This window comes from Talpa europaea (genome assembly GCF_964194135.1).
Source record: "Talpa europaea genome assembly, chromosome: 14".
NCBI classification, from domain to species: Eukaryota; Metazoa; Chordata; class Mammalia; order Eulipotyphla; family Talpidae; genus Talpa; species Talpa europaea.
The window spans coordinates 6,747,657-6,769,909 of record NC_140082.1 but is presented as its reverse complement, the minus strand read 5'-3'; the positions used below and the strand labels follow the sequence as shown (position 1 = coordinate 6,769,909).

The following is a 22,253-nucleotide window of genomic DNA, read 5'->3' as shown; positions in this document are numbered from 1 at the left end:
CCACAAGAAAAAGGTCTTCATGTCAACCCCTTTTCAACAGCCCAAGACACTGTGGCTCCAGAGGCACCCCAAATATCCTGGGAAGAGCACCCCCAGGAGAAACAAGCTTGACCCTCATGACGGCATCAGGTACCCCCGACCACTGAGTCAGCCTTGAAGGAGACAGAAGCAGCAACACACGAGTTCCCGGTGGATGTCAAGGACAAGCAGCGGGTCACACGGGCTGTGGAGAAGCTCTGGGACACTGACAAGGCCAAGGTCAGCTCCCTGATCAGACTCCACGGAGCAAAGTCCCCTGTTTGACTGGCTCCTGACTACAATGCTTTGATGCTGCCAACAACCTTGGGGTCCTCTAACCTGAGTCCAGCTGGCTAATTCTAAACACAAACCATTTCCCATTAAAAAAAAAAATAAACTGCGTATCTTCCCACAAACTTATTTGCCATTTGCGGATCTTCCTTGAAATGTCTTCAAATCTTTTTTTTTTTTTTTTAAAGAATTATTCCTTTACTGTAAGATTTTTATTTATTTTGGTATAGAAAAACTGGGGTGTAGGCCAGAGGTGCGGGAGGGTGAGAGGATTTACCAGAGACAGAGTAGGGAGCAGAATGGTTGGATCTACTGAAATCTACTGCTGAGGGGAGCAGCGGGGAGACAGGAGAGGTCTGCTGTGCCATGTGAGTCAGCTCCCTGGCCAGAAATCAAACTCAGGCCATCACAGTGACAGTGCTGAGTCTTAACCCCTAGGCCACCAGAGAGGCCCATTTTCTTTTACTTCTTCTGATTAGTTATTAATTGTATCACCTTTGACTTCCAAGTCGATGTCATAGAAAAGAGTCCACCTTTTCCCCTTGGGACACTTGCTCTAGGCACCCAGCCACCATGTCGTGAGGAAGCTCAAGCAGCTGTCGGAGAAGCCAGTGGGGAAGAATCAAGCTCTGTGGTCCACGGTCCAGCTGCACTCCTGGCCCACAGCCACTAGCAACTGGTCTGTCAGGTGACAATCCATCTCAACAACCCATCCTCCATCCCAGTCAGTGCCAACGCATGGAGCAGAGAAGACCCCATTCCAAATTGCAGACCATATAAATGGTATTACTGTCTTAAGCACTATGTTTTGGGACTCTTTGTTATATAGCAATAGGTAACGAGACATCTCAGAGGACATGATACCGATCAGCCCATTTTATTTTTCAAAACAATCCTACAAAAAAGGTAATATTATCCTTGCCACCCCCACCACAATCACGGAAACTAAGGACAGAAAGGCTAAGCGCCTTTCGGAGGCTGCGGAGCTAATGAGAGGCAGGGCTGGGATACCAAACCAGGCGGGCTGGCAACATGCCTCACAAGAACTTGAAACCGAAAAGGGTGAGAAGGTAGCATTAAGAGGGCCAAAAATAGACCACTGGTCCCATCGCTAAAATGGAATCACAGAAAGAGATGGGACATCTGGATGCAGTTTGCACTCAATAATTCTGGCCCTTCTCTCCCCAATGCCAGCACGCCCAGCTCTGATCCCAGAGCCCATTTCTGAAATGGGCCCAGCAGAAACACAGGAAGGTCAAGCCTCCTTCCCACCTTCTCAGGCAGACCAGGGAGGCACAAGCCAAAAGGTGACTCCTGGGTAGCAGCCACAGGCAGGCACCGGACTGGGCTGAGCAAGCAGAGCTCCCAACAGTGCCCAGGACAGAGGGCCTTCAACTTGGTCATATTCAAAATACTGAAATAAGCGAATGCCACGTTCTGTTACAGTTAGGGACACACATCCTTGCTGTTTTATTCAAACTATGATCTGAAAGTTAGCAAAAAAAAAAAAAAAAAAAAAGCGTAATAAAAGTACTTTAAAGCCAACAGTGGCCTTATTCTTCTACTCGCTTGCTCAGCATCCCCGGCGATGGAGGACAGCCTCCAGGTGCTAGGCCCTGGGTGAGGACTGGAGGTACCTGGGCAGCCCCTGCCTCTCAGGGCTCCTTTCTGCTGAGGCCCCATCTCCACCAGGCCTCACGAAGAGGACATTCATCGGGGATGTTTGAAGAAAGGTTATTCACCAGGGAGGAGGGAGTTGGGTTGGCTGCTGTGCACCTCATTGCAACTGTAGGTTTAGATCCAGAGAGACTGTGAGGTGGCTCTCTCCCTCTCGGCCTGCCATGCGCCCTTCCAAGAGGCAGCTGCCTGGCAGGGCACTGATAGACTCTTGGCCTGTTTCCCTGCCTGGGGTGTCAGGTCCATGAGGACAGGACAGTTGTTCACTGTGGTGGCCGCCGAGCCCAGAACCGTGAGGCAGTGTACGAGTGAACAAGGTAAAGGGAAAGCCAGGAAGGTTCCACACACAGGAGGGCGGGGCCCAAGGGGCAACCCGCAGGGTGTGGTGGGGTAGACCCAGGGAGCCAGCATCCAAGGGCAGTAATTTTCTCTGTGTTTTCCACACGCATCATTCTTTTAAGGACTTGCTGGAGAGGGACCACTTTGTGTAAGAGCAATTCAGGGCAGGACTTTTAAAAAGAAAGGCGAACTCGGACAAGGTGGGGCTAACAAAGACTTCTCCTCCCCCAGGATGGCCTTGGTTCAGGGCTTCAAGCATCCTCCCTGATGCGATCTCAGAGAACGTAACTTGGCTTGCTCTTGAGGCCCCAAAGGCCAAGCAAGACAGAGTGCTTGTGTCGCATGAGGAGCGGGCTGAAAGGCCCAGGGGACCAGGAACACCACGGGGCTTTTCCAGAAAGTCACAGGTGACTGCAAAGAGCCCCCCGCGCAGGCTCAGGGGCCAGGTGGCACATTTAGGGATTACTGAGAGGGCCTTGAGGAAGGCAACTGTTCCATTTAAGTACAGCCCTTGGGCCTTGGGGCCGCTGCCAAGTCCAAGGGCACTTTCAGAGCCTGGCAAGAGGCGGGGCGGCACCGCCTGGGGCGGGCTCCCTCCATCTGTTCTACTCTAACCCTGACGCCCACATGTGCTAGGAGAGAAAGGCCAAAGAGGCAATGGAAAGGCTCCAACTCCCAAGGGCTTTATTGTTCCAGAACATGACTTGCTCAGATGCTCAGCAGCTTCTCAAGGCAAAGGGCAATTAAGGTCATAAAGAGGGGAGCATGGGGGCAGGTGTCTCGAAGGGCCTGCGTCCAAGTCTGCGTGAGACAGACTGGGGACTTGAAGTTCAGAGGGGCTGTGTCGGGCACGAGGCCCTGACTCCTGGGGACCCAAGCCCCAGGGGCGGGTGGAGTCCCAGGGCAGGTGTGCCTCCCGTCCCCTGGGTCTGACCCCGCCTCTGCCTGGCAAGCCTCAGCCCTAGTGGTGGTAGTACCCGCCTGCCCAATACCCTGGCCTGGTCTACTCCTGCCCCCCTGGAGTGGATCTGCACTTCCTGGGAGACCACAGGCCTCCAGGTAAATGACTGGCCAATGAAAGGTACAGTGGGCTTTTGACATAGACCTCTCCAGCGTCCCCCAACCCCAGCCTGGCCCCCGTACATGGGTGATAATTAAAGACTGTGAATGAATCTATGGGCAACTTCAGACTTGGGCACCTTTCTCGCCTAGGTTGGGGGGCTCTCCTGGGAGCTGGAAGGACAAGGTCAAAACATACCACGAGGGCCCGGATGGAAGAGATGGGGTGACCTCACGACAGGGCAGTCAGGGAGCCGGGTCCCTACTACCTCCTCCAGGAAGATGACGGCCAGTCTCTGCATTTTGGCCTTTCTTGGGAGGCAGCTGGACTGGGAACAGGAGGGACGGAGGGGAAAGGATGGCCTCGGGAGGGCGGAAGGAGCAGGAGGTGGAGGGAACAGGGGGTGGAAGAAGCTTCTTTCTGGCCCTCTCCACAGACAAGCTTCTCCCCTTGCAGGAGGTTTTAAAGGGCCAGAGGGAGCTGACCAGGAACATTCTCGGTGACCAAGAAGATCCCAATCTGTGCCTGCGGGCAAAGTTCCAGGAAGGGAAATATTCTGCTCTGCGTGCCTGGAGCCTGACAGATGAGCTCACATGAAAACCAGCCCGCAGCCTTTTCAGGTGCACAGACCTTGGTGACTGAAGATTTACGCAACCTCTACCCCTCACCTGCCCTCCCCACATTCTGGCCATCAGCCCAGGGAGATGAACTGAATCACTGGCAGGAGGTGGAGAAGGAACTGAAAGAAACCGGTTGAACTGACAGGCGGCAGAAAATAAAAGAACAAAAAGCTCTAACTCAAAGCGGGAGAGTTCCCGTCCAGAGGACAGGCAGACAGACCAGGATGACCTGTTTGCACAGATGGTGACGCTTCCTCCATGCTGATGTAACAGGGCCCAGGCGCTCCCTGCAAACAGCTGGCTGCTTTGCATGCAGCCCTGAAATGACCCTGCGGGGAATCCAAGGTTTCCGTTGCTGGAGCACAGCATGCAGCGGGTCCTGGCAGAGCTGGGTAAATAGAAACACTTTCCATATGCCAGCCATAAAGTTGCACCAGGGAAGAGGGAACTGCAGGCAGGAGGGGCGTGCTCTGCAACATCCCTCCCCCCAATCCAGAGAGTGCAGGGTCAGCTAAGGCTGGGTAAACCACTTGCCTTCCTGGGGTGGCCCTCCTGGGGCACAGGGTTAGGAGGTTGCTTAGATGGAAGGCCTGTGAGCTCCTGCGGGGAGGCTAGGGGGAGGCAGCTCTGCTCGGAAAGCAAGGCGGTGACTGCTGGCGGGCAGGTTTATGCTGAAGACCCTGCCCCCATTCAACCCTCTCTCCTTTTCATCTCATTCTCTTCCATGCACCATCTCTTCTCAAACGCACACCCTGCGTACCCTCTTCAAGACAAACCATAGCCCTGGACCCCCAAGTCCACTGCCAGCTGCACCCTCCCCCTGCTCCCGACGTTAACCCCGCTCCCGACGTTAACCCCTACAGCCTCAGTTTCTTCATCCATTAACTGGGATGGGTGCCAGCTGGGCTCCAGGCATCACAGAAACAAATACCCACAAAGTACCCCGAGCCCTCCGGAAGCCCGTGCCCACCAGAATGACAACGAGCAGCCACCCGCCCGTTTGCCAGTTGTCGCTGAGAGCCCCACTCCATGGGAGAAAGCTCGAGGAGGACAGAAAAATAAACTAGATAGACACAGACGAGTTTTACAAGCGCAGCCGTGCCTCGCTGCTGCCGAGCTGGCTGGCTCTGCAAAGGCCCCCAGATAAAAATCAGGCAAAGAAACCAAATGGCCAAAGAAAGTCGAATGCACATGTCCTCCTTGGGGCTGTGCTTTGTGATGACCGCTAGCGAGACCGCGTGGGACAGACCCACGTTCAGTGCACAGTATGAAGGCACCAAACCCAGGCAGAGACCTGGGCAAATAGACCGGCCTCCAGAAAGGCAAGAACCGGCGCAGAGTCCTCCGGCTGAATCGCTGGCCTCGTACCCAAAACCTGTTCTGCCAAAGGCTTAGGCTAGGGGAGGGAAGGGTCACCCATGCCGGGGCAGGGGTCAAGCGGTATTCTAGAAGGAGCGGGCTTAGTCAGAAGTGGCTGGGGTAATGCGCTGTACCTCCTCCAGTTTGCTTCCAGCCAGCTGACGGTGGCCAAATCCAGAGGGAGTCCCAGCAGAGACATGAAGCCAGCCATGGAAGGGACTTGAACTGGAAGGGGAAATGGTTAGAAGTAGGGAGAGGCAGCTATAAGCAGAGTATGGAAAGACAGGAGGGGTGACAGCAGGGGAGAAGGGCCAGAAGCAAGCTTAGTGCTCTAGGAGAGCGGGTCCTGTCCTCAGCGCACTGCCCAGGGCACTCGCATCCTGAGGCCGTGAACGTGACCTTGAGAGCAGCTCTGGTCTTACAAAAAAAATCAAGTGATGACTTTGAGGAGAAAAAGGGTGAAATTTTAAAAGGCTAACTTTCTAAGGCTATAAGCAAACATGGCTTAATTGAGGAGACATTTATTGAGCACCTACTGGATGCCAGGCATCATTTTGTTCAAGCCATGATGTCTGGTATCCAGTAGGTGCCTCATGGAGCTTACAACCCCAAGGTGAAAGCAGCAGCGTGATTCCAGAGCACTGAAGTCATTTGTTAGTCACAAGGGCCTAGAGAAGAGTGTGGCATCTCCCCTCCCCCAGCTGCTGGGCGGAGGCAGGGAGACACACCTGTGCTGACTTCTGAAGGCTGAAGGCATGTCCACAGGTGGGTGGGAGTGGGGTGAGGGGTACATTCCAGAAACAGAGATCACACATAAAGCACAGAGAAGCAAACAGCAGGTGTGCTTGGGAAACTGAGGGAGGGTTCAGTACCCCTGATGCTTAAAGAGCCAGAGACGCGGCAGTCCTGGAGGCGAAGAACACACACTGCTCGCACGCACCACCAGACCCCCTTTTAAAGGGCCTACCTTTGCTAATGCTGCTAAGTCTAAAAAAGTCTGGGGAACCAGCTACCAGCTTCAGGCCACTGAAGGGGAACTAAGGTTCAGAGAGGCACCGCGATGTGCCCAAGGTCACGCAGCGAGGAAGTAGCCAGAATAGGGTTCCAGCCCAGGCAGCCTGAGGGCTCGCCCTTGCCCCCCAACTGCTGTGGTGTGCGAGCAGCGGGTGGGCTGTCAGCCAGTTGAAGGCACCTGGACCCCACTACTGGGTTCTACCAGACAAGCAACTTGAGCAGGTGAACCTTTTGGAAACGCCCACACAGGCAAGGTGGTTGATCTGGGCGAACATCGGGACCCCATATGCAGGCTTTCTGCCTGGGGAAGATCCTTCCCCAGGGGAGCGCGCGCAGCTGACTGGCCAGGTCACTTCCAGCCTCTCACCTGCCTTGGAGAGGAGACTGTGCCTGGCCACTGCCCACCCCGCCACACCCCTTCTGCCCAAGCAGAGAGAGAACGAGCAGCTGGCCCGTGTCCCGCAGGGAACCTGGTGAGGTGGGAGGGCTTGATTTTTCCATCTGTAGTCTGAGAATTTCAAGGCCTGGCTTGCAAGTGTCCTCCCTTTTCCGGTGGTAACAGGTTGATTCCAAGGCGAAGGGCCTTCTCTCCCACCCACCCCTGAGAGCCTGTGGTGCACAAAGTGCTTCGGAGGCTTTGGAAAAACATTTGTAAGGACGGCGCGCATCTCAAAGGCCTGCGTTTCACACACGTGCACACACACAAACTCCGCTCTGTTTTCCCAGAGCAGAGCGCGGCACCTGCGTGAGCATCTGTCCCATATTCACTTGGAAGCATCAGAAATGCTAATTGTGCCGCGTGCGCGGGAGCACATGGAGATGAAAAGCACTTTTCTCCACATTCTGGCCTCCCCGGGCTCCTGCAAGAGGCCAGCAAGCACGCGGGCCCGGAGGACCAGGTCTGGCCGTGAGACTCGCCGGTCACCAGGCCCTGCTGGCTCAGCGGATGGTGTTCACTGAGCGAGGACAAACGTCCCTACCCGGAATACCCCAGCAGACACAAACTCAGCCACACCCAGGCATCTGGATCTTCTGCAGCTGCTAGAGGTTCCCGGGAGATAAGCATGAAAGGGGAGGAGGTGGGCGGGACACACAGGCCTGGGGTTGCCCCAGCTGGGAGGAGCCTAGAACCCTGCAGAGAGCGGATGGCTGCAGCCACTTCTCAGGGACCCAGCTTGGCTGCTGCTGCTCCTGCAGTCAGTGGCCTAGCACTGGGCTCTGACCCTGCTTCCTCTTTCCTCAGTTTCCCTTTCTGCCGAGTGTGGAAGGCAGCCCCAAAGACGCATCACAAACAAAGAACACTAAGCAGAAGCCGTCAGAAGCAGGAGGCAGGAGATGGAGCTGCATGAGCCATTCTGCAGTGCCCAGGAAGGTGGTCGTGGAAGCTGACATTGTCCCCGCCTTGGTCACTTACAGGCACCTTAAGAAAGGTTAAAAGGGACCTCCCTGGTGGCGCAAGGGGTTAAGACGCAACCTATGAAGCTATCTGCAGCCACTGCAGCCGAGATCAATCTCCAGCTGGCCAGGGAGCAACCCACATGGCGCAGCAGACCTCTCCTGACTCACCCACTGCTCCCCTCAGCAGTGTATTTCGTCAGTCTACCTGTTCTGTTCCTCACTCTGTCTCTGGTGTATCCTCTCACCTCCCCGCCCCCCACACCTCTGGCCTGTACCCCAGTTATGTACGCATACATAAATAAATCTAAAAAAAAAAAAAAAGGTTAAAAAGCCGTTAATAATCCTTCTGAGGGGAAGCCAGAGGACACCAGCAAAGGGAACAAGAGCACAGACCCTCAACGAGGAGTCCTTATGTTACTGGCTGGGGAAAGGGACGCTGCTGCTTGGCTGACAATGAAACCAGGATACTTGCAAATTTCTGTTCATTGAGGTGGTACCCTGAGATCACAGCTTAACCCTCCCCATTCGTCTTCATGTCAGCCCTGCATGGAGACATGCCATCCCCCATTTTGCAGACGAAGAAACTAAAACTAGGAAGAAATCGAAGCTTAGCTGCTCGTTCAAGGTTGCCTGGCTACCCAGAGACGATGCCAGAAAGTCAGCCCCAGCCTTGCTGGAGATGAAGGCTGAATGAGGCAGAGCATGGCAGGTGCCACCACTCCCAGCACACGCACTTCTAACCATCTGAGAGTCTCCCCAGCCCCCCTCCCCCATCGCCAGACCTGGAAGCCCCTACACCCCCTGGGACAGTCTCTGGCCTCCAAATGGCTCCACATGACAGGCCACCAAACCAAGCGGGCCAACTGGCTGGGAGGCTGGACGGGCTCTGGTGCCAGCCTGGCTCCTGGGCACACAGTAAAAACTACGACTCTACACGACAAGGCAGGCCGGCCAAGTGTGGGCAGCCGAGCCCGCAAGAAGAGGGGGCCCTTGAGAGTCACAGAGAGAAGACATCACACCCGTCATGACCACCCACGAGCGAAAGCCAATGCACCCGGCAGCCTGGAGCCACTCCAAGCCATTAGCCGCGCTGAGCACAGCAGCTCTGCCCGAGCTGGTTTTCAGCAAAGCTAAAAGAATAGGGAAAAAGCCCAAGCTAACGAAAAGAGAGATTACTGAGAAAAAGGCAGCCCACAAGTGGAATGGCAGAGCTGGGGAGGGGGGGCAGGGGGAGGCTCAGACGTGAGGGAAGGTGGGTACGGGGCATCCCACGTTGAAAGCATGACGACGGGACCGTGTGGACTCCAGGGCTGTGTGGGCTCCCAGAGAGAGCAAGCACTAAAGCAGAGAACCAAGCCTCTGGGGAGCAGGCTGCTCAGGGGCAGGCATGGGCCAGGCCCCTCCATGTCACCCAGGAGGTCTCTGGGGACTGGCCAAGCTATGACAGACAGCATCACGTGAGACCCTGTGTTTCTGGGACCTGGTGACTCACTCCCAGATGCGTGACTTCATGTGTTTATTACATGCCCGGGGTATGGGTAGAAAGGACTTGGGCCCTGGCTCTGCAGAACTTGTACTTCTGGACAGAGGCACAATTGTGTAATCCTCGGCGCCCAAAACAACAGCACCCAGCCAGGCGTGACACTGGGCTGGGCTCCGCGCCTCCCTGCCCTCTCCAACCTCGCCACCTCAGAGGGCGTCACAGCCATGCCAGCAAGAAATCCAGACAGGTTAAGCCTTAGGGAAGAGACTGTGATTTACAAAAGCCCCATCCTAAGCTGGAGGAAGGGAGTGGTATGAACCACCCATGCCAGGTGGCTTTGCCAAACTCCTCTACCAAGATTCCATTTCCTCACCACCTTTAGGAATCCATCATGGCACAAAGCCAACCCTGATTCAGTGCCTAAGACACTCATTGACTCTCTCCCTCTTAGGTGGAGGAGGGCCAGGGGCCTCGGCACGTGGAGAGCGAGAGTGAGGCCTCTCGTCCTGCAGCCACTGTCCTGAGTGGCCCGGGGGGCGCGGGGGCTCTGAGGAGAAAGAGGACAAAGGCCTGCCGCTGGAGGAAGCTGTTGCAGCCATGTCAGAGCGGGCGGCTCACGGGGAGGCGTGGCCGTGCAAGTGATGTAAATGAAAAACTACGGGCAGTTGTTATATACATGCGATCATACGAGCAGCCCCATGCTTGAAGCTGTTTGACTCATTGGTTCTGATTTCTGGGGTGGAGTCAGCCAGGAGTCAATAAACGGGGTGAAACTTCTCATGGCATGGAAAGTGCCAGGGCTGCTGCCAGACATCTGGGGCCAGGCCCAAAGGGAGGGGCAGACACTCAGTGTCTCATTTGACCCAAGAACTTTGGCTTCACCCTCACCGAGTGTGTTTGGTTTCTTTAACAACGTGGGGAGGTGAATGAAACTTTGAAGGCCAGTAGCACCTAGGAGGAGCAATGCTCCCTCTGGGCAAGGCCTGCAAACCGAGGTGGCAGACTTGGTGATGAGGGCACCCTACACATCTGCCCGGGTGCCTGTTTGGTACGCAACAGCACCCTGATATTTGCTGAACAAATGAATGAAATAAGCCCCCCTGCCCCAACATCTGCCTTTTGGGTCACTGCCCTCTCCACGCCTCGAAGTGCCCAGCTGAGAAATGCAGTTCAAGAGTGTTCCCGGGCAAGGGCTATGCGGATAAACCACGGACACAGACCTCGCTGCACACACGCTTGCAACCGATCGCTGTCACAGCGCCTGCCGCCTCCAACAGGAGAGGGTGGCGATGGCCGTGAGGCAGACTTTACTCAAAGAAAGAATTCTCCCACCGTGGGGACGAGAAGGAGGTGGGACCCAAAGAGAGCTCCCGGGGGAGACAGGCAAGGGTTCCAGATGCACACGCAAGTCCACCGAGGAGACAAGACTCTCCCCTAGAGAAACAAAGCCCCGAAATCAGGTCTTAGAAGAAAAGCCAAAAGGCCACGTGAAATGCCGCTCTTGCTCCTGCAGCTAAAACACGCGGGGAAAGAGATGAAAAATTTTGTTTTTTAATGAATTATTTTATTTTATATAATTCTTACATTATTTTTCATTTTTGCATAATATATGCATTTTCACTTTGGTTATATTCCCCATACAATTGCACCCCCTTTTTCTGACCCTAATCCCTCTTCTCCTCCCCCTGCCCCCCACTGTAGTATGTCTCTGGTCTATAGCTGCTTGTTGATTTTGATTTTTACTTTATTGCAACTAGTCTTTTAACCCATAATCCAAAGCCCCTGCCTGTGGTTGTGTGCTGACATGCTGATTCTGCCACCCATGAGGGTGTTTATGAATCCACTCTCCCTTTCCCTGGGGAGGGGAAATGAGTGCTCAGGCTTTATCTTAAGGGAGAGAGAAAGTCAGACCTGTGCTTCCTGGCTGAGCAGATTGAGAACTTCCTCATCAAACCTCAATTAGAATGAGTTGTTTATTTAGGGCTGTACCCATGCACCGGGAGCCAGCAGAAACTTATCTCCCGGATACAGCCAGGAGCCGCATCTTAGTAAGTCAGGAGAGGGGTCCCTGCTGCTGCTGAAAAGGCCACAGACTGGGATAGGAGGCCTGCGGGGCCACGGCCAGCCACAGCAGAACAAATTCATCTGGCCATGCTCTTCTTTCACCAACTGCTTCTTCCTGGCCTGGTCCACTGCGGGAGTTTCTAATAATACAGAGGGACCTGCCTGCGCCCAGGCCCAGTGAGCCCATGAAAATACTCATAGGGTCCTCCCTGGCGGCGCAAGGGGTTAAGCACCACACCATGAAGCAATCCGCAGCCTCTGCAGCACAAGTTCGATCCCTGACCAGGGAGCAACCCACATGGTGCAGTAGACCTCTCCTGACTCACCCGCTGCTCATGGGTCCGGTGTGGTCCAGCCATTTGAGGCTGGAACTGCACTGAGCCTGGGTCCATACAGACCTCCTGCCCTGGGAAGTGCAGAGTGTGGTCAGGGAGATACACAGGAGGGAACAATGCCAAAGCTGGTCTTTCCACTATAGTTCATTCTGGCAGTTTCCACATACCTCCCAGTCTCCAGGGAGGAATCTAATCCCTATACCTCCCCAGTCGAAGCTGGAAAAAGAAATTCACAGCCCGGATCCAATAACCAGGAAATGAGAAGACAAGACAAAGTTGGATAGGAAGCAGATAAGAAGAAAGAATGGGAAGAAACAGGCCTCCAGCAGGGAGAGCCACGTGAGCCGCCAGAGGAAGGAGAGAAGGAGCCGGGAAGGAAGTGCTGGGGAGGACGGGTGGCAGGAGAAAGCTGTGGTCTCACCGCGGGGGCGAAATCACGGGCAGCCCGTGCAGTCAGGTTTTTTTTTACTTGTCTTCTAGTTTCTTGGTGAAGAATCAACGCCACTTACCCCGGAACCCCATTGGCTTTGCTATTTTTATACTATGAAAAGAACTCCAGGTATGGAACTCTGATTTAAAATAACATGCCTGGTAGAAAATAAAAGCTTTGTTTAAAAGAAAGCACTATGATAAAGATAGAAACCAACTTCCTTCTGGAAAAGAAGATGGAGGCTGAAGGCCCATCTCCTCCCCGTACTTTGTCTCCTGCCCCCTGGGTCTGCCAGGGTCGTCTTCCTGGGGCTGGCTCCCAGGGTGGGATACAGAGCCCAAGGGTGCAGGTGAACTCATTCTCCCCTGCGAGTGGGCGGTGCCTTCCCTCTTAGGCTGAGTTCTGCAATTCAGTCGGGTGGGTTCAGGGGATGCCACGGCCCTTCCGAGTCATCCAATCCTGGGGAAATTCAATCTCTTGGGCCCTGAGTTTTGCTGCTGCTGGAGGATATACTGATCACCCGGATCTGCTGGGAACACCCACAAAGAAGCAAAGCACAATCCAGGGGTTCTAGACACTGCCCAGCACATGGTGTGGACTCAGCATCCGAGAGCCGTTATTTGCACTGTGAATGACCTAACTCAGCTTGGGCTGCAGGGGAGAGCAGGGAAGGGGCAGGAATGTCCAAATCAGGGGAGTCACCCAGCAAAGGGGTAAGACAGGAGAGCTCCACACAGGCTTCCTGGGCTAGAGTATGGGATGGATGGTCTTGGGACCAACATCCCTCCAGGTCCCTCGGCCTGGCCTCTGAAGAGCAGGGTCTCCTCCCTGGGCTGCTGTGCTGTAATTCAAGGCAGGCCCGCATGGGCACTGCCACCAGAAGCCAGGGAGGCCCCACGCTGGGAGCCATCGAGCCCACCCACGAGCCTCGCCTCCGCGTGGAGGCTGGTTGACTGTTCTGGCTCATGAAACGCCCTCAGAGCGAATGTGAACTTACACCTCCCTGCAGCGACGGGGAGTGAGCAGTGCAGCGGGCGCTTCAGCCTGCACCCAGCTGCCACCACCAGCATTTGGACGCAGCAGCTTTCATGCAGAGGGGAGAGATGGCATTTCATGGCGGGGGGCCCGAGGCAACAGACAGGGTCCCCCCATGAAGACTCAGAGGGCCTGGGAAGCGAAAGGCTTCCCATCTTGGGGACGAGGCTGGAACCCAGCATGTCTGGTGCTTGCTCATTTTAATTGGTGCCTCCGCCGGTCTGGTGACACCCACATTCTGCCTATGCGAAGCCCTAAGAAAGCCCCGGCAATGACTCCATTGGAGACAAATGCCCAAGCTCCCTGGGAGGCTGTGAAGTCTAATTGCTGTTTGGTCTCCAGCTGTCTAGTTGCCTCTGCTTCCTGGAGCAGCGGTGGCCACCTGCCATGCTGGGGGGAGGCAAAAAGGATTGGGATCCTGGCCTGGGTTCAGGACCCCCGTTTGGGTGCGACGGAATTCCAAGGAAACGGCCTGACTCCACTGACTCCAGTCATGACGGTAACACCGACAACAGGCCAGCACTTCTCAGGGACCACACAAAGGGGATCTCACTAACTCCCTGAGGCTCTCTGTGGGACAGGCTATCAAGACCCCGATGGGGAGGCTGAGGCTCAGAGGCACTGAGTCCCATGCTCGGGTAGAATTGGAAGCCTGCAGCTTGACCCAAGCCCACCCACTTCCCCACTCCACCACCCCGGGGTGTACCACAAGTAACAAGAGCTGCATGCGTCCTTTGGGGTTCACTCTGGCAAATACCCCAGGGACACTTGGCCAAGGAGAGAACCACAGGTGTTTCGATTCCCACAATGGAAAGTTTGCCCTGGAGTTGCTCAGACCTTGTCCCTATGTCTCTCATGCCCTGGAAACCCCAAACCGCCCAGCACTAAGCAGCCCATTGACGGGCCACGCCCTGCTCAAGCCTCAGTCCCTCCCCATTTGCCCTGATTCTTTTTGCACCAGAAGAGGCATCCTGGGCAGCTGTTGGGTATAAGGGCAACGAGAAGCAAAAGCTGCATATACCTAGCATCTCCCTGCAAAGCCCTGTGTATTGGGCAGTGTTCATGCCTCCCTGAACGAGGCATCTAGACCGTGGCCTGAAGCCCAATGCGGATGGGCCACCTCTAAACTTCACAGTCAAATGCCAGCCTCAGAGACTGTCGCCAAGGTTATTTCTGATTTCCAGGCTTAAATACCTTTGCTCATACCTGCTGCCATTATCAACCTGACATCTTCTGCCCATGAGTCATTCATTAGCATTTCTGCAGCGATGCTTGCAGCCCAGAGACCCAGAGACATCTGAGTCTTAGATAAAATACATCCCTACCCCTATAAGGAAGCTCCCAAGCCTCCAGTTTCCTGCAGGGAGAATGCCCGGTGCAGGCCAGCCCCAGCAGAGAGGCCGAGGCACACCACCTGATTCCAGGGTGCCTGCATCCGAGGAACAGGCAGGAGTATTACGGGCTGAACCTACCCCGCTAAAATTTCCATGTTGAAGCCCTCAGAATGTGACTGGTTTGGGGAGCTGTAATCTTTAAGAGGTAATCAAAGTAGAGTGAATTCATATGGGGGGACCCTAGGCCAATCTGCCTGGGGTCCTAAGGACTCAAGTGCAGAGCAAGGAGCACACTTTAGGACACAGGAGACGCTGCCGCCCACAAGCCAAGGACAGAGGCCTTGGAGGAAACCAAACTGCTGACATCTCCACACTGCGAGTGTCCAAAACCACGAAACAGTAAATTCCTGATGATGGAGCCCCCCCGCCTGTAGTCTAGAGCTCAAGCTGACTAAGGCCAAGAGCACATAATAGCTCAGACAGCAACCTGGGGCAGGGCGGGCACCCCTCGGAAGCTGGCTTTGTCCTCAAAAGCTCATGCCCACGTCACTAACAACTCTGTTGAGGGCCTTTTGCCAACTCTTTAAATCCTCCAACATTTATATCAGCCAAGAACCAGGGATGGTGATGGTGGCCTCAAGCACAGTCAGCTGCGCTGGGCAACATGAGACTCAAATCACTGGTGGGAGACAAGGCTGACAAGGCTGCCCACCTCAGAGAGCCAGGGCCCAGCAACGCAGCTAGCTTGACTAGGCCCATCAAGGTTGAGACCCTGCCTATTTAGTCACCCAGGTAGGTGGTACAAAGATGAAGTGATCCAGGGCCACCAGGTGACCAGATGGTTCCTCCCAGTCCATAGCCACCACACAGGAAACTACCGGTTGGGGGGGGGGCCGGAAGTGTAATCTAGATACCAAAGCAGCAAAGGAGACTAAGTAATTAGCCCTATCAGCACTCAGGATGGGGGAGGGGAGCTCAGTAAAGGCTTCAAAGAGATGGGATTGTGGGCAAGACTTTCAAGACAGAACTGGAGCTCAGAGCAAACAAGAGTATGAAGAAGGCATTCTGCACAGCAGAGCTCAGGCAGAAAGGCAGGGAGGCTTGGAAAGAATGCCCAGGGATTCTCAAACTAGAAGCAATGTGATATTGTGGGGAAGGCAAGAAATGGGACCGGTTGGGCAAGAAGATAAAGGCATATGCAGGGCCCCCAGGCTGACCAAGGAGCTTAGCTTGCATCCTCCAGGGGATGGGAAGGTCCAGGAACTTTAAGCTGGGGAAATAACTAGGTCAGATTTGTGTTTCAGACAGACGGCAAGAACAGGGAACTTGGGTGGAAGGCAAATGCCAAACCTAAGCACGAAGCCAAAGCCAAGGCCTCACGGAAAGCAGAGGGGGCTCCTCCAAAGCGTCTTCTTTCCTCAGAGACCCCCTGACAATTCTCCCAGCCAGGCCTGGTGGAGAACATCCATTAGTTCTTCAAGATTTTAGCAAAGGACCTAGTAAGGGGGCAAGGGAGGAGAGTGAGGTGCAGAAAGCACAATTTCCCTGGACCTTCTACACTTTTTTTTTTTTTTAAGATTTATTTTATTTTTATGCATACAAGAGCTGGGGTACAGGCCAGAGGTGTGGGGGGGGGGTGGGTGGGTGAGAGGATTCACCAGAGACAGAGAGGGGAGCAGAACAGGCAGACTGACTGAAATACACTGCTGAGGGGAGCAGTGGGCGACTCAGGAGAGATCTGCTGTGCCATGTGGGTTATTCCCTGGCCGGGGATCGAACTCAGGCTGCAGTGGCTGCAGATTGCTTCATAGGTTGCGTCTTAACCCCTCGAGCCACCAGGGAGGCTCCAACCTTCTACACTTTTACATTTCATTTCTCTTAAGCAACAAATCGAAATAGCCACCAACTTCATCCAGAGAAGAACAGTGGCATCAGCAGCCTAGCCAAGATTATTTACGTTGTCTCTCTGGCCTATTTCCTACTCATCAACATCTGATTTAACATAGAACTAGGGTGCTCTTCCCATTTTGATCCCACAAGAGCAAACACCCACCATCAGCTCTGCTTTGGAAGATGTGAAAGTGGTACCCGTGACAATGCCCAGGATTCTAAACTAGAATCTTGAGCCTGGCTCTTTCCAGAATGATCCATGCCTTAGTATGTCAAGCACCCTCCTCCCAGTCCATTCCCTTGCTGGACAGAGATGGAATGGAATGGCTTCCCTCTCCAGGGGGTATCTAATCTATTCGGAACCCAAGACCTTGTCACATTTAATGACATTTCTATCCCCAAAGCACCTTACATAGGGGCATGAGTAGGAAGGTCAGCAAGGCAGTGCTGCTTACCAGCTGAGTGACTTTAGACAAGTCACTTAACCTCTCTGAGGCTGACAAGTATAGACAATAATAACTCTCTCTTGAGGTTGTATCATGAGATAACATACATCAAAATCAGCACTCACATTTATGAAGGGCTTGTGAAGAAAAGAGGAGGAGGACAGAAGCAGGGGCGATGAAGAGGGAAAGAACTTTGGATTCAGACAGTCCTGGGTTCAAGTCTGCTCAACTGTTGGCTTGGCTGTATGAGCTCAGCCAAGTTACTGAACCTCTATGACCCAAGGCTTATTTCTCAGCAAAACAGGGATAATCCTTTTGCCAACTTCGCAAAAGGATCTCACTGAAAACAGCAGGACAGAGCCCAAACACTTGGCGTGCCAACGGTGGGCACAGAAGAAGTGCCACTGCTTTCTGACTCCGAACAGAGCTTAGCAGGAAATCTGGCCTACAATTTAACCCTCTTGGAACACCCTGCATTGCCACCCTACATGGGGGTGAACATGTAAAAAAAGGAGAAAGGGTGAAGCCAGTTTGTAGGGAACCAGGCCCCCCACTGCAGCCCCATCTACAGGAGACTCTTCTCCTTCATCGCTTCCAGGGGAGTCTGCCTTGCTCCCCACTAAACAACTATGTCCTCTCTGGACAAAGGCGACGGGAGAGCCAGACTCCACTTTCCTGGACCCACATCTTCTCCTGTTACCTGGACAAGAGCAAAATCTCTGCCTGGCTGAGGCATGCTGGCTGGCGCGCGGAGCATGACTTGCTAGGGAGACCCTAGAGCACCATGTCTCAGGAACCCCCATAAAAGGCAGGTTATTTTGAGCCTCTCCTGAGCCCAAGGCCTGAGCAAATGAAGCAAATGGCTTCGGGACAAGGACCAGAAAGGTTTTTAAGGCCTTTCATTCTGCCAGAAACACACTTAAAATTTAAAAAATTTAAAGCTCGCCACCTCTCTTGGGTTCCCGCTGTGCTAGGCTTTGGTTTAGAGGAAGACAAACAAAACCTCAAACCCTCAAATCAATGGTCCATGGTAAACGCCAGCCCCCGCCCGCTGTCCTGTGGGTGCTGGGACTGAGCTTGTGAGGGAGAAGCAGTCAACGCAGCTCTCCTGCCAGAGGCTCGGACTGGAACACTCTCAGAGGCCCAAGGCCGGCATTAAAATCACTTTCTTTTCTCTTCACATGGGGCAGGCCAGGGAAGTTAGCCAAGGAGCAGGTTTGCCTGAGGTACCCACCGAGCATCCACAACAAAGCCAGGGTGCCTCGGGTACAAGAGAGCCAAGGTGCTGAGGGAAGCGAGGGCCCCAAGAAGGCAGGCCAGTCCCTGGAAGCATCCAGAAATTGTGGCTACAAGATTAGGACCTCAAGGCTCACAGTAGTTTCTGTATCAGAACTTGGAGTTCAGCTGTGGGATCGGGCATTAGGATAGATGCCTCTACTCTCAGACCACCAAGGTCTCAAATCTCACCCCGAAACAGAAAAGTTGAACTGCCCCCACCCCAGCTCATACCACCACTTACTTCTGCTCGGCAGCTCCTCTTGGCCCAGGCTGTTGGAGGGAACCAGAGGGGCAATGCCACCCTCGTCCAAGGTCAGGATGAGGGGAACGTCGTCATCTAAGCTCACAGCCATGCTCTCCTCTCCTGCAGCCCTCAGGATGTGATGTCCAGGGCTTTAAATAGGCTCTGGCTTGGGCTCCCTTTCAAAGCCACTGACCCACGGGTGCTTCTCAGGAACTCCGCCATTAGAGGCATCTTCTAGGGCTTAGAGGATAAAAAAAGAAAGACAATTATTCAAATTCAACCCCTACCAATGAAAATGTTCTGGAATTAGCAGTGCTGGCTGCAGCACCTTGTGAATATGCTAAAAACCAACCACTGAATTGCACACTTTAAAATGGTGGATTTTATGGTATGTGGAATATATCTCAATAGGAAAAGAAGCATATTATAGTAAAATAGCCCTAAAAAATGGGGAGATTCACTATGCCTGGAGACTGAGATATGATTAATAGCTTTTGCTCCCCGCCCTCCTTTATACTTGTTTGTGTTGTGATTTTGTTAAAGATTTTAGGGACTTGAGGTAAAATACCACCTTACAGATAACAGAGGTTAATACTCAGTGGGTACTTAAGACATAACCAGGGGCTCTTCTAGCAATTTTAAAAGCTGACTGCAACTTCGTGATAGGTAAGATTATTAAGCCCTGTGTAACATTTATTATGTTACAAAGAGAGACTTTCTAGGCTCAGAGAGGTTAAGTAACTTGCCCAAGAACCCACCACTCTAAACTCTGCCCTTTGCCTGCAGACCCGTTCCAGGCCACTACAATCCCTCCACGTCGCATCCTTGGCATTTAGACTCCAAAGGCGTGTAAAGAGTTAGTGTGCCGGGTTATTCATACCTGCCCACACCCCTCTTTTATAGATGTTGTTCTCCCAGATTTAGGTGTTTGAGGAGGAAGGCGAAAAGAACACAAGAGTTATTTTTTTAAACAACTTCCACGGTCGCATAGCAGAAGTGCTCATTCTGACCTCCCAATCCCAAACCCTCAGGACTCGCCTGTTACAGTTCCTATTTATACACATTCCCATTTCCGCTGCGGAGGACCAGAAGAAAAGCAAAGACTCAGCAGATCTGAAGGCAGACCTTTGAACTTGGAAACAGCAACAGGACCTTCCCTAAACTATGGCCTTCTGGGCTCAACTTTGCCTCCAAACTAACCCAGTGAATGGCAACCTGGCATCGGGACAATTTCCTTCTTGACAGGTTCCCGTGTGGCAGTACCTTCTGAAAACAGCAGCAAAAGTGAGTCCCACTCTGCTTGCTGTTGTGCCTGTAGCTCTCTGCCGGGCAAACTTCCTGTAAGAATTTTTTTTGACATTTCCTCCAGTTCTGGGGATTTCTTTTGCTTTGCAAATATCAGTAGTGGGGAGACAGAGGAGGAAATCCCAAATGAGATGCTATCATCAGGCTGTCTTAAGAATTATGTGCTTTTTCTTTTCTGTTTAACTTTTTATCACAGATATTTTCAAACACAACTCAAAAGTAAAGAGAACGTGTAAATGAAATTCCTTGCATTCCACCACTCAGCTTGACAATTATCAACAACTTGCCATTCTCTTGAAGAGTTATTTTGAAGGAGGGAGGCTCTATTAACCCTTCCAACTCATTAAGAAATTTTTTTAATTTTATATGTTATAAAGGGGAGTGGTTTTTGTTTTTTTTTTTTTTTAACTGTTTCATATATAACTCTGCTTGCATGCATTGTGTTAGCTTTGTGGCTCTCAACTGGGGTGATTTCGCCCCCCAGGGGAATGAAGATATTTTGATGGTCACACCTGGGGGGAGGTGTGCTAAGTAGAGGCCAGGCAAGCTAGGCATTGAACATCTACAAGGCACAGGAGAGACCCGCCCCAGGGTAGCAATATGTGGCTCAGAGTGTCCACAGAGCTGCTGCAGAGAAGTCCTATCTAGCTAACATCCCCACTTCACAGGTGAAGAAACCGAGGCTTCGAGGGGTCCACTTAACTTGCCTCCTACAAGTAAACAGCAGGGAGTGGTGGAGCCCAGACTTCAACTCAGGCCTGCACTCAGGGAGCCCGCCTCTCAACCACTGCCCGCACTTTACAGAAAGGGCAAAGTGAGGCCCAGGGACAGAGGGGTTTGCCCAAGGTCACAGAGCGCAGGAGCCCGGGCCCCCCGACTTTGCTCCCCTGTCCTCTCTCCGGAGGCCCCGGCGGGGAGGTCGCCCCGCGGACAGGTCCCAGGGGGAGGGTCACGCCGTCCGCCCCCCGCCCTGTCCCTCCAGCGGCCTGGCGGGCTCTGGCCTCCGGCGGGGCGCCTGAGGGCGGCAGGTCACCGAGCAGGAGAGGGAGGAAGCGGGGAGAGAGGAGAGCGGGGTCCCGTTCCACGCGCTCCCCGCCCAGGTCCGGGCCCCCGCGTGGGGGTCGCCCCAGAAGTCGGAGGCAGGCGAAGGGGGCGCAAAGCCCCGGCCCGGGCGCGAGGAAGGGAAGCGCGACGCGACTTGGCCAGGAGCGCCCCCGGCCCCCGGCGCCCGGCCGCCACCCCGCCCTCCGCCCCCCCGACCCCTGACCCCTGACCCCTGCCCTCTGCGTCAGGCCGTCGCTCGCACCCCTCGGATTCTTACACGCACCGCCCCAGCAGCCCGGCCCGCGCGCCGCTCCGCCCCGCGCAGCTCAGCCCGCCGGCGCCGCCGCCAAAGCCCCGGCCCGGAGGAGCTGCAGCCGCCGAAGCCGCCGCCACTTCGGCCGCCGCCGCCCGCGCAGCTGCGCCAGCTCGCCCGCCCGCCGCCCACAGCCCCCGCCGCCGCCCCGGCCAGGCCCGCCCCGCCGCGGCTATTGGCCGCCGGGCAGCCGTGCTGAGCTCTGATTGGACAGCGCTCACGTCCTTCCCGGCTTCTCGCCCGCTGCCGACGCGGGATTCCGGGCCTGCCTCCTCGGGAAGGGGCGGGGCGAGGAGGCCCCGCCCCCTCCCGCCGGGGCGCCGCGGGCCCTGCCATTGGCCGAGACGCGGGCGACGCGGCCTCCGACTGGCCGCGCCGCGGAGACGCGCGGGGAGAGCGCCGAGGCCCGGGGGCGGGAGGAGGCCCAGGGCCCGCCTCTGAGCTTGGCGAGCACCTGGCAACGGAGACTCCGCCGAGGTAACTATGGACAGTAAAACCGGGACCCCCGGGAGCGGGTGAGTGACCCGCGGGGACGGGCCGGGGGCGGGGGGCGGGGGGCGGCGGCCGGCCCTCTCTGGCCTTCCCGAGCGGTCAGCGGCCGCGTCCCGGCCCCGGGGGACCCCCCCCTCCCCCCGGTCTGGCCTGTCTCCGTGTGCCCCCCTCAATCACCTGCGAGAACCACTGGACGTCTTGGGGTGTCCCTGCCTCCACACTGACCGTCGTCACCATCTCCAGGATCCCACTTTGCTATCCTTAAAACGTGGGTCAAGTGGGGTCACATCAGGACCAACTGATTTCTCCTCGGTGGTGGGGGTGACTCTTTCTGAATCCTTCCACCTGGGGCGCATGCTGTGATCCACGGGAACATGCACTGAAGGGCACCCCACTTGTGCAGATTTTGTAGTTTTCATTACACCAATTTTTTTTTAAAGATTTATTTATTTTTATAGAAGAATTGGGGTACAGGCCAGAGATGCAGGGGGTGAGAGGATTCACAAGAGACAGAGTGGGGAACAGAACAAGCAGACGGACTGAAGTACACTGCTGTGGGGAGCAGCGGGCGAGACAGGAGAGGTCTGTCCCACCATGTAGGTTTCTCCCTGGCCGGCCGGGAATCGAACTCGCTGCAGAGGCTGTAGGTTGCATCTTAACCCCTGCGCCACCAGGGAGGCCCCATTACAACAATGTTTTGTCTTACCTTTAGGACTTGACTGACATCCTTAAAATTTAATTTTATTTATATACTGAAGATACAGGGTTCATTGTGAGACAAAGC

The 22,253-nt window shown here is 54.5% G+C and overlaps 1 protein-coding gene across 1 annotated transcript in view; it reads right to left on the bottom strand.

Moving 5' to 3' along the window:
* Positions 1-21,053, bottom strand: part of TPCN1 (two pore segment channel 1) — a gene marked incomplete at its 3' end in the record, with an annotated part of 43,139 nt that extends 22,086 nt beyond the window's left edge. Inside the window, exons 1-2 of the mRNA XM_084253383.1 lie at positions 20,942-21,053; positions 18,313-18,546 (exon numbers count right to left, since the gene is read on the bottom strand). Of these exons, the coding sequence (XP_084109509.1) occupies positions 18,313-18,424 (112 nt within the window). The 5' untranslated portion in view covers positions 18,425-18,546; positions 20,942-21,053. The remainder of the gene's footprint in view (positions 1-18,312; positions 18,547-20,941) is intronic.
* Between the last annotated feature and the right edge of the window lie 1,200 nt (positions 21,054-22,253).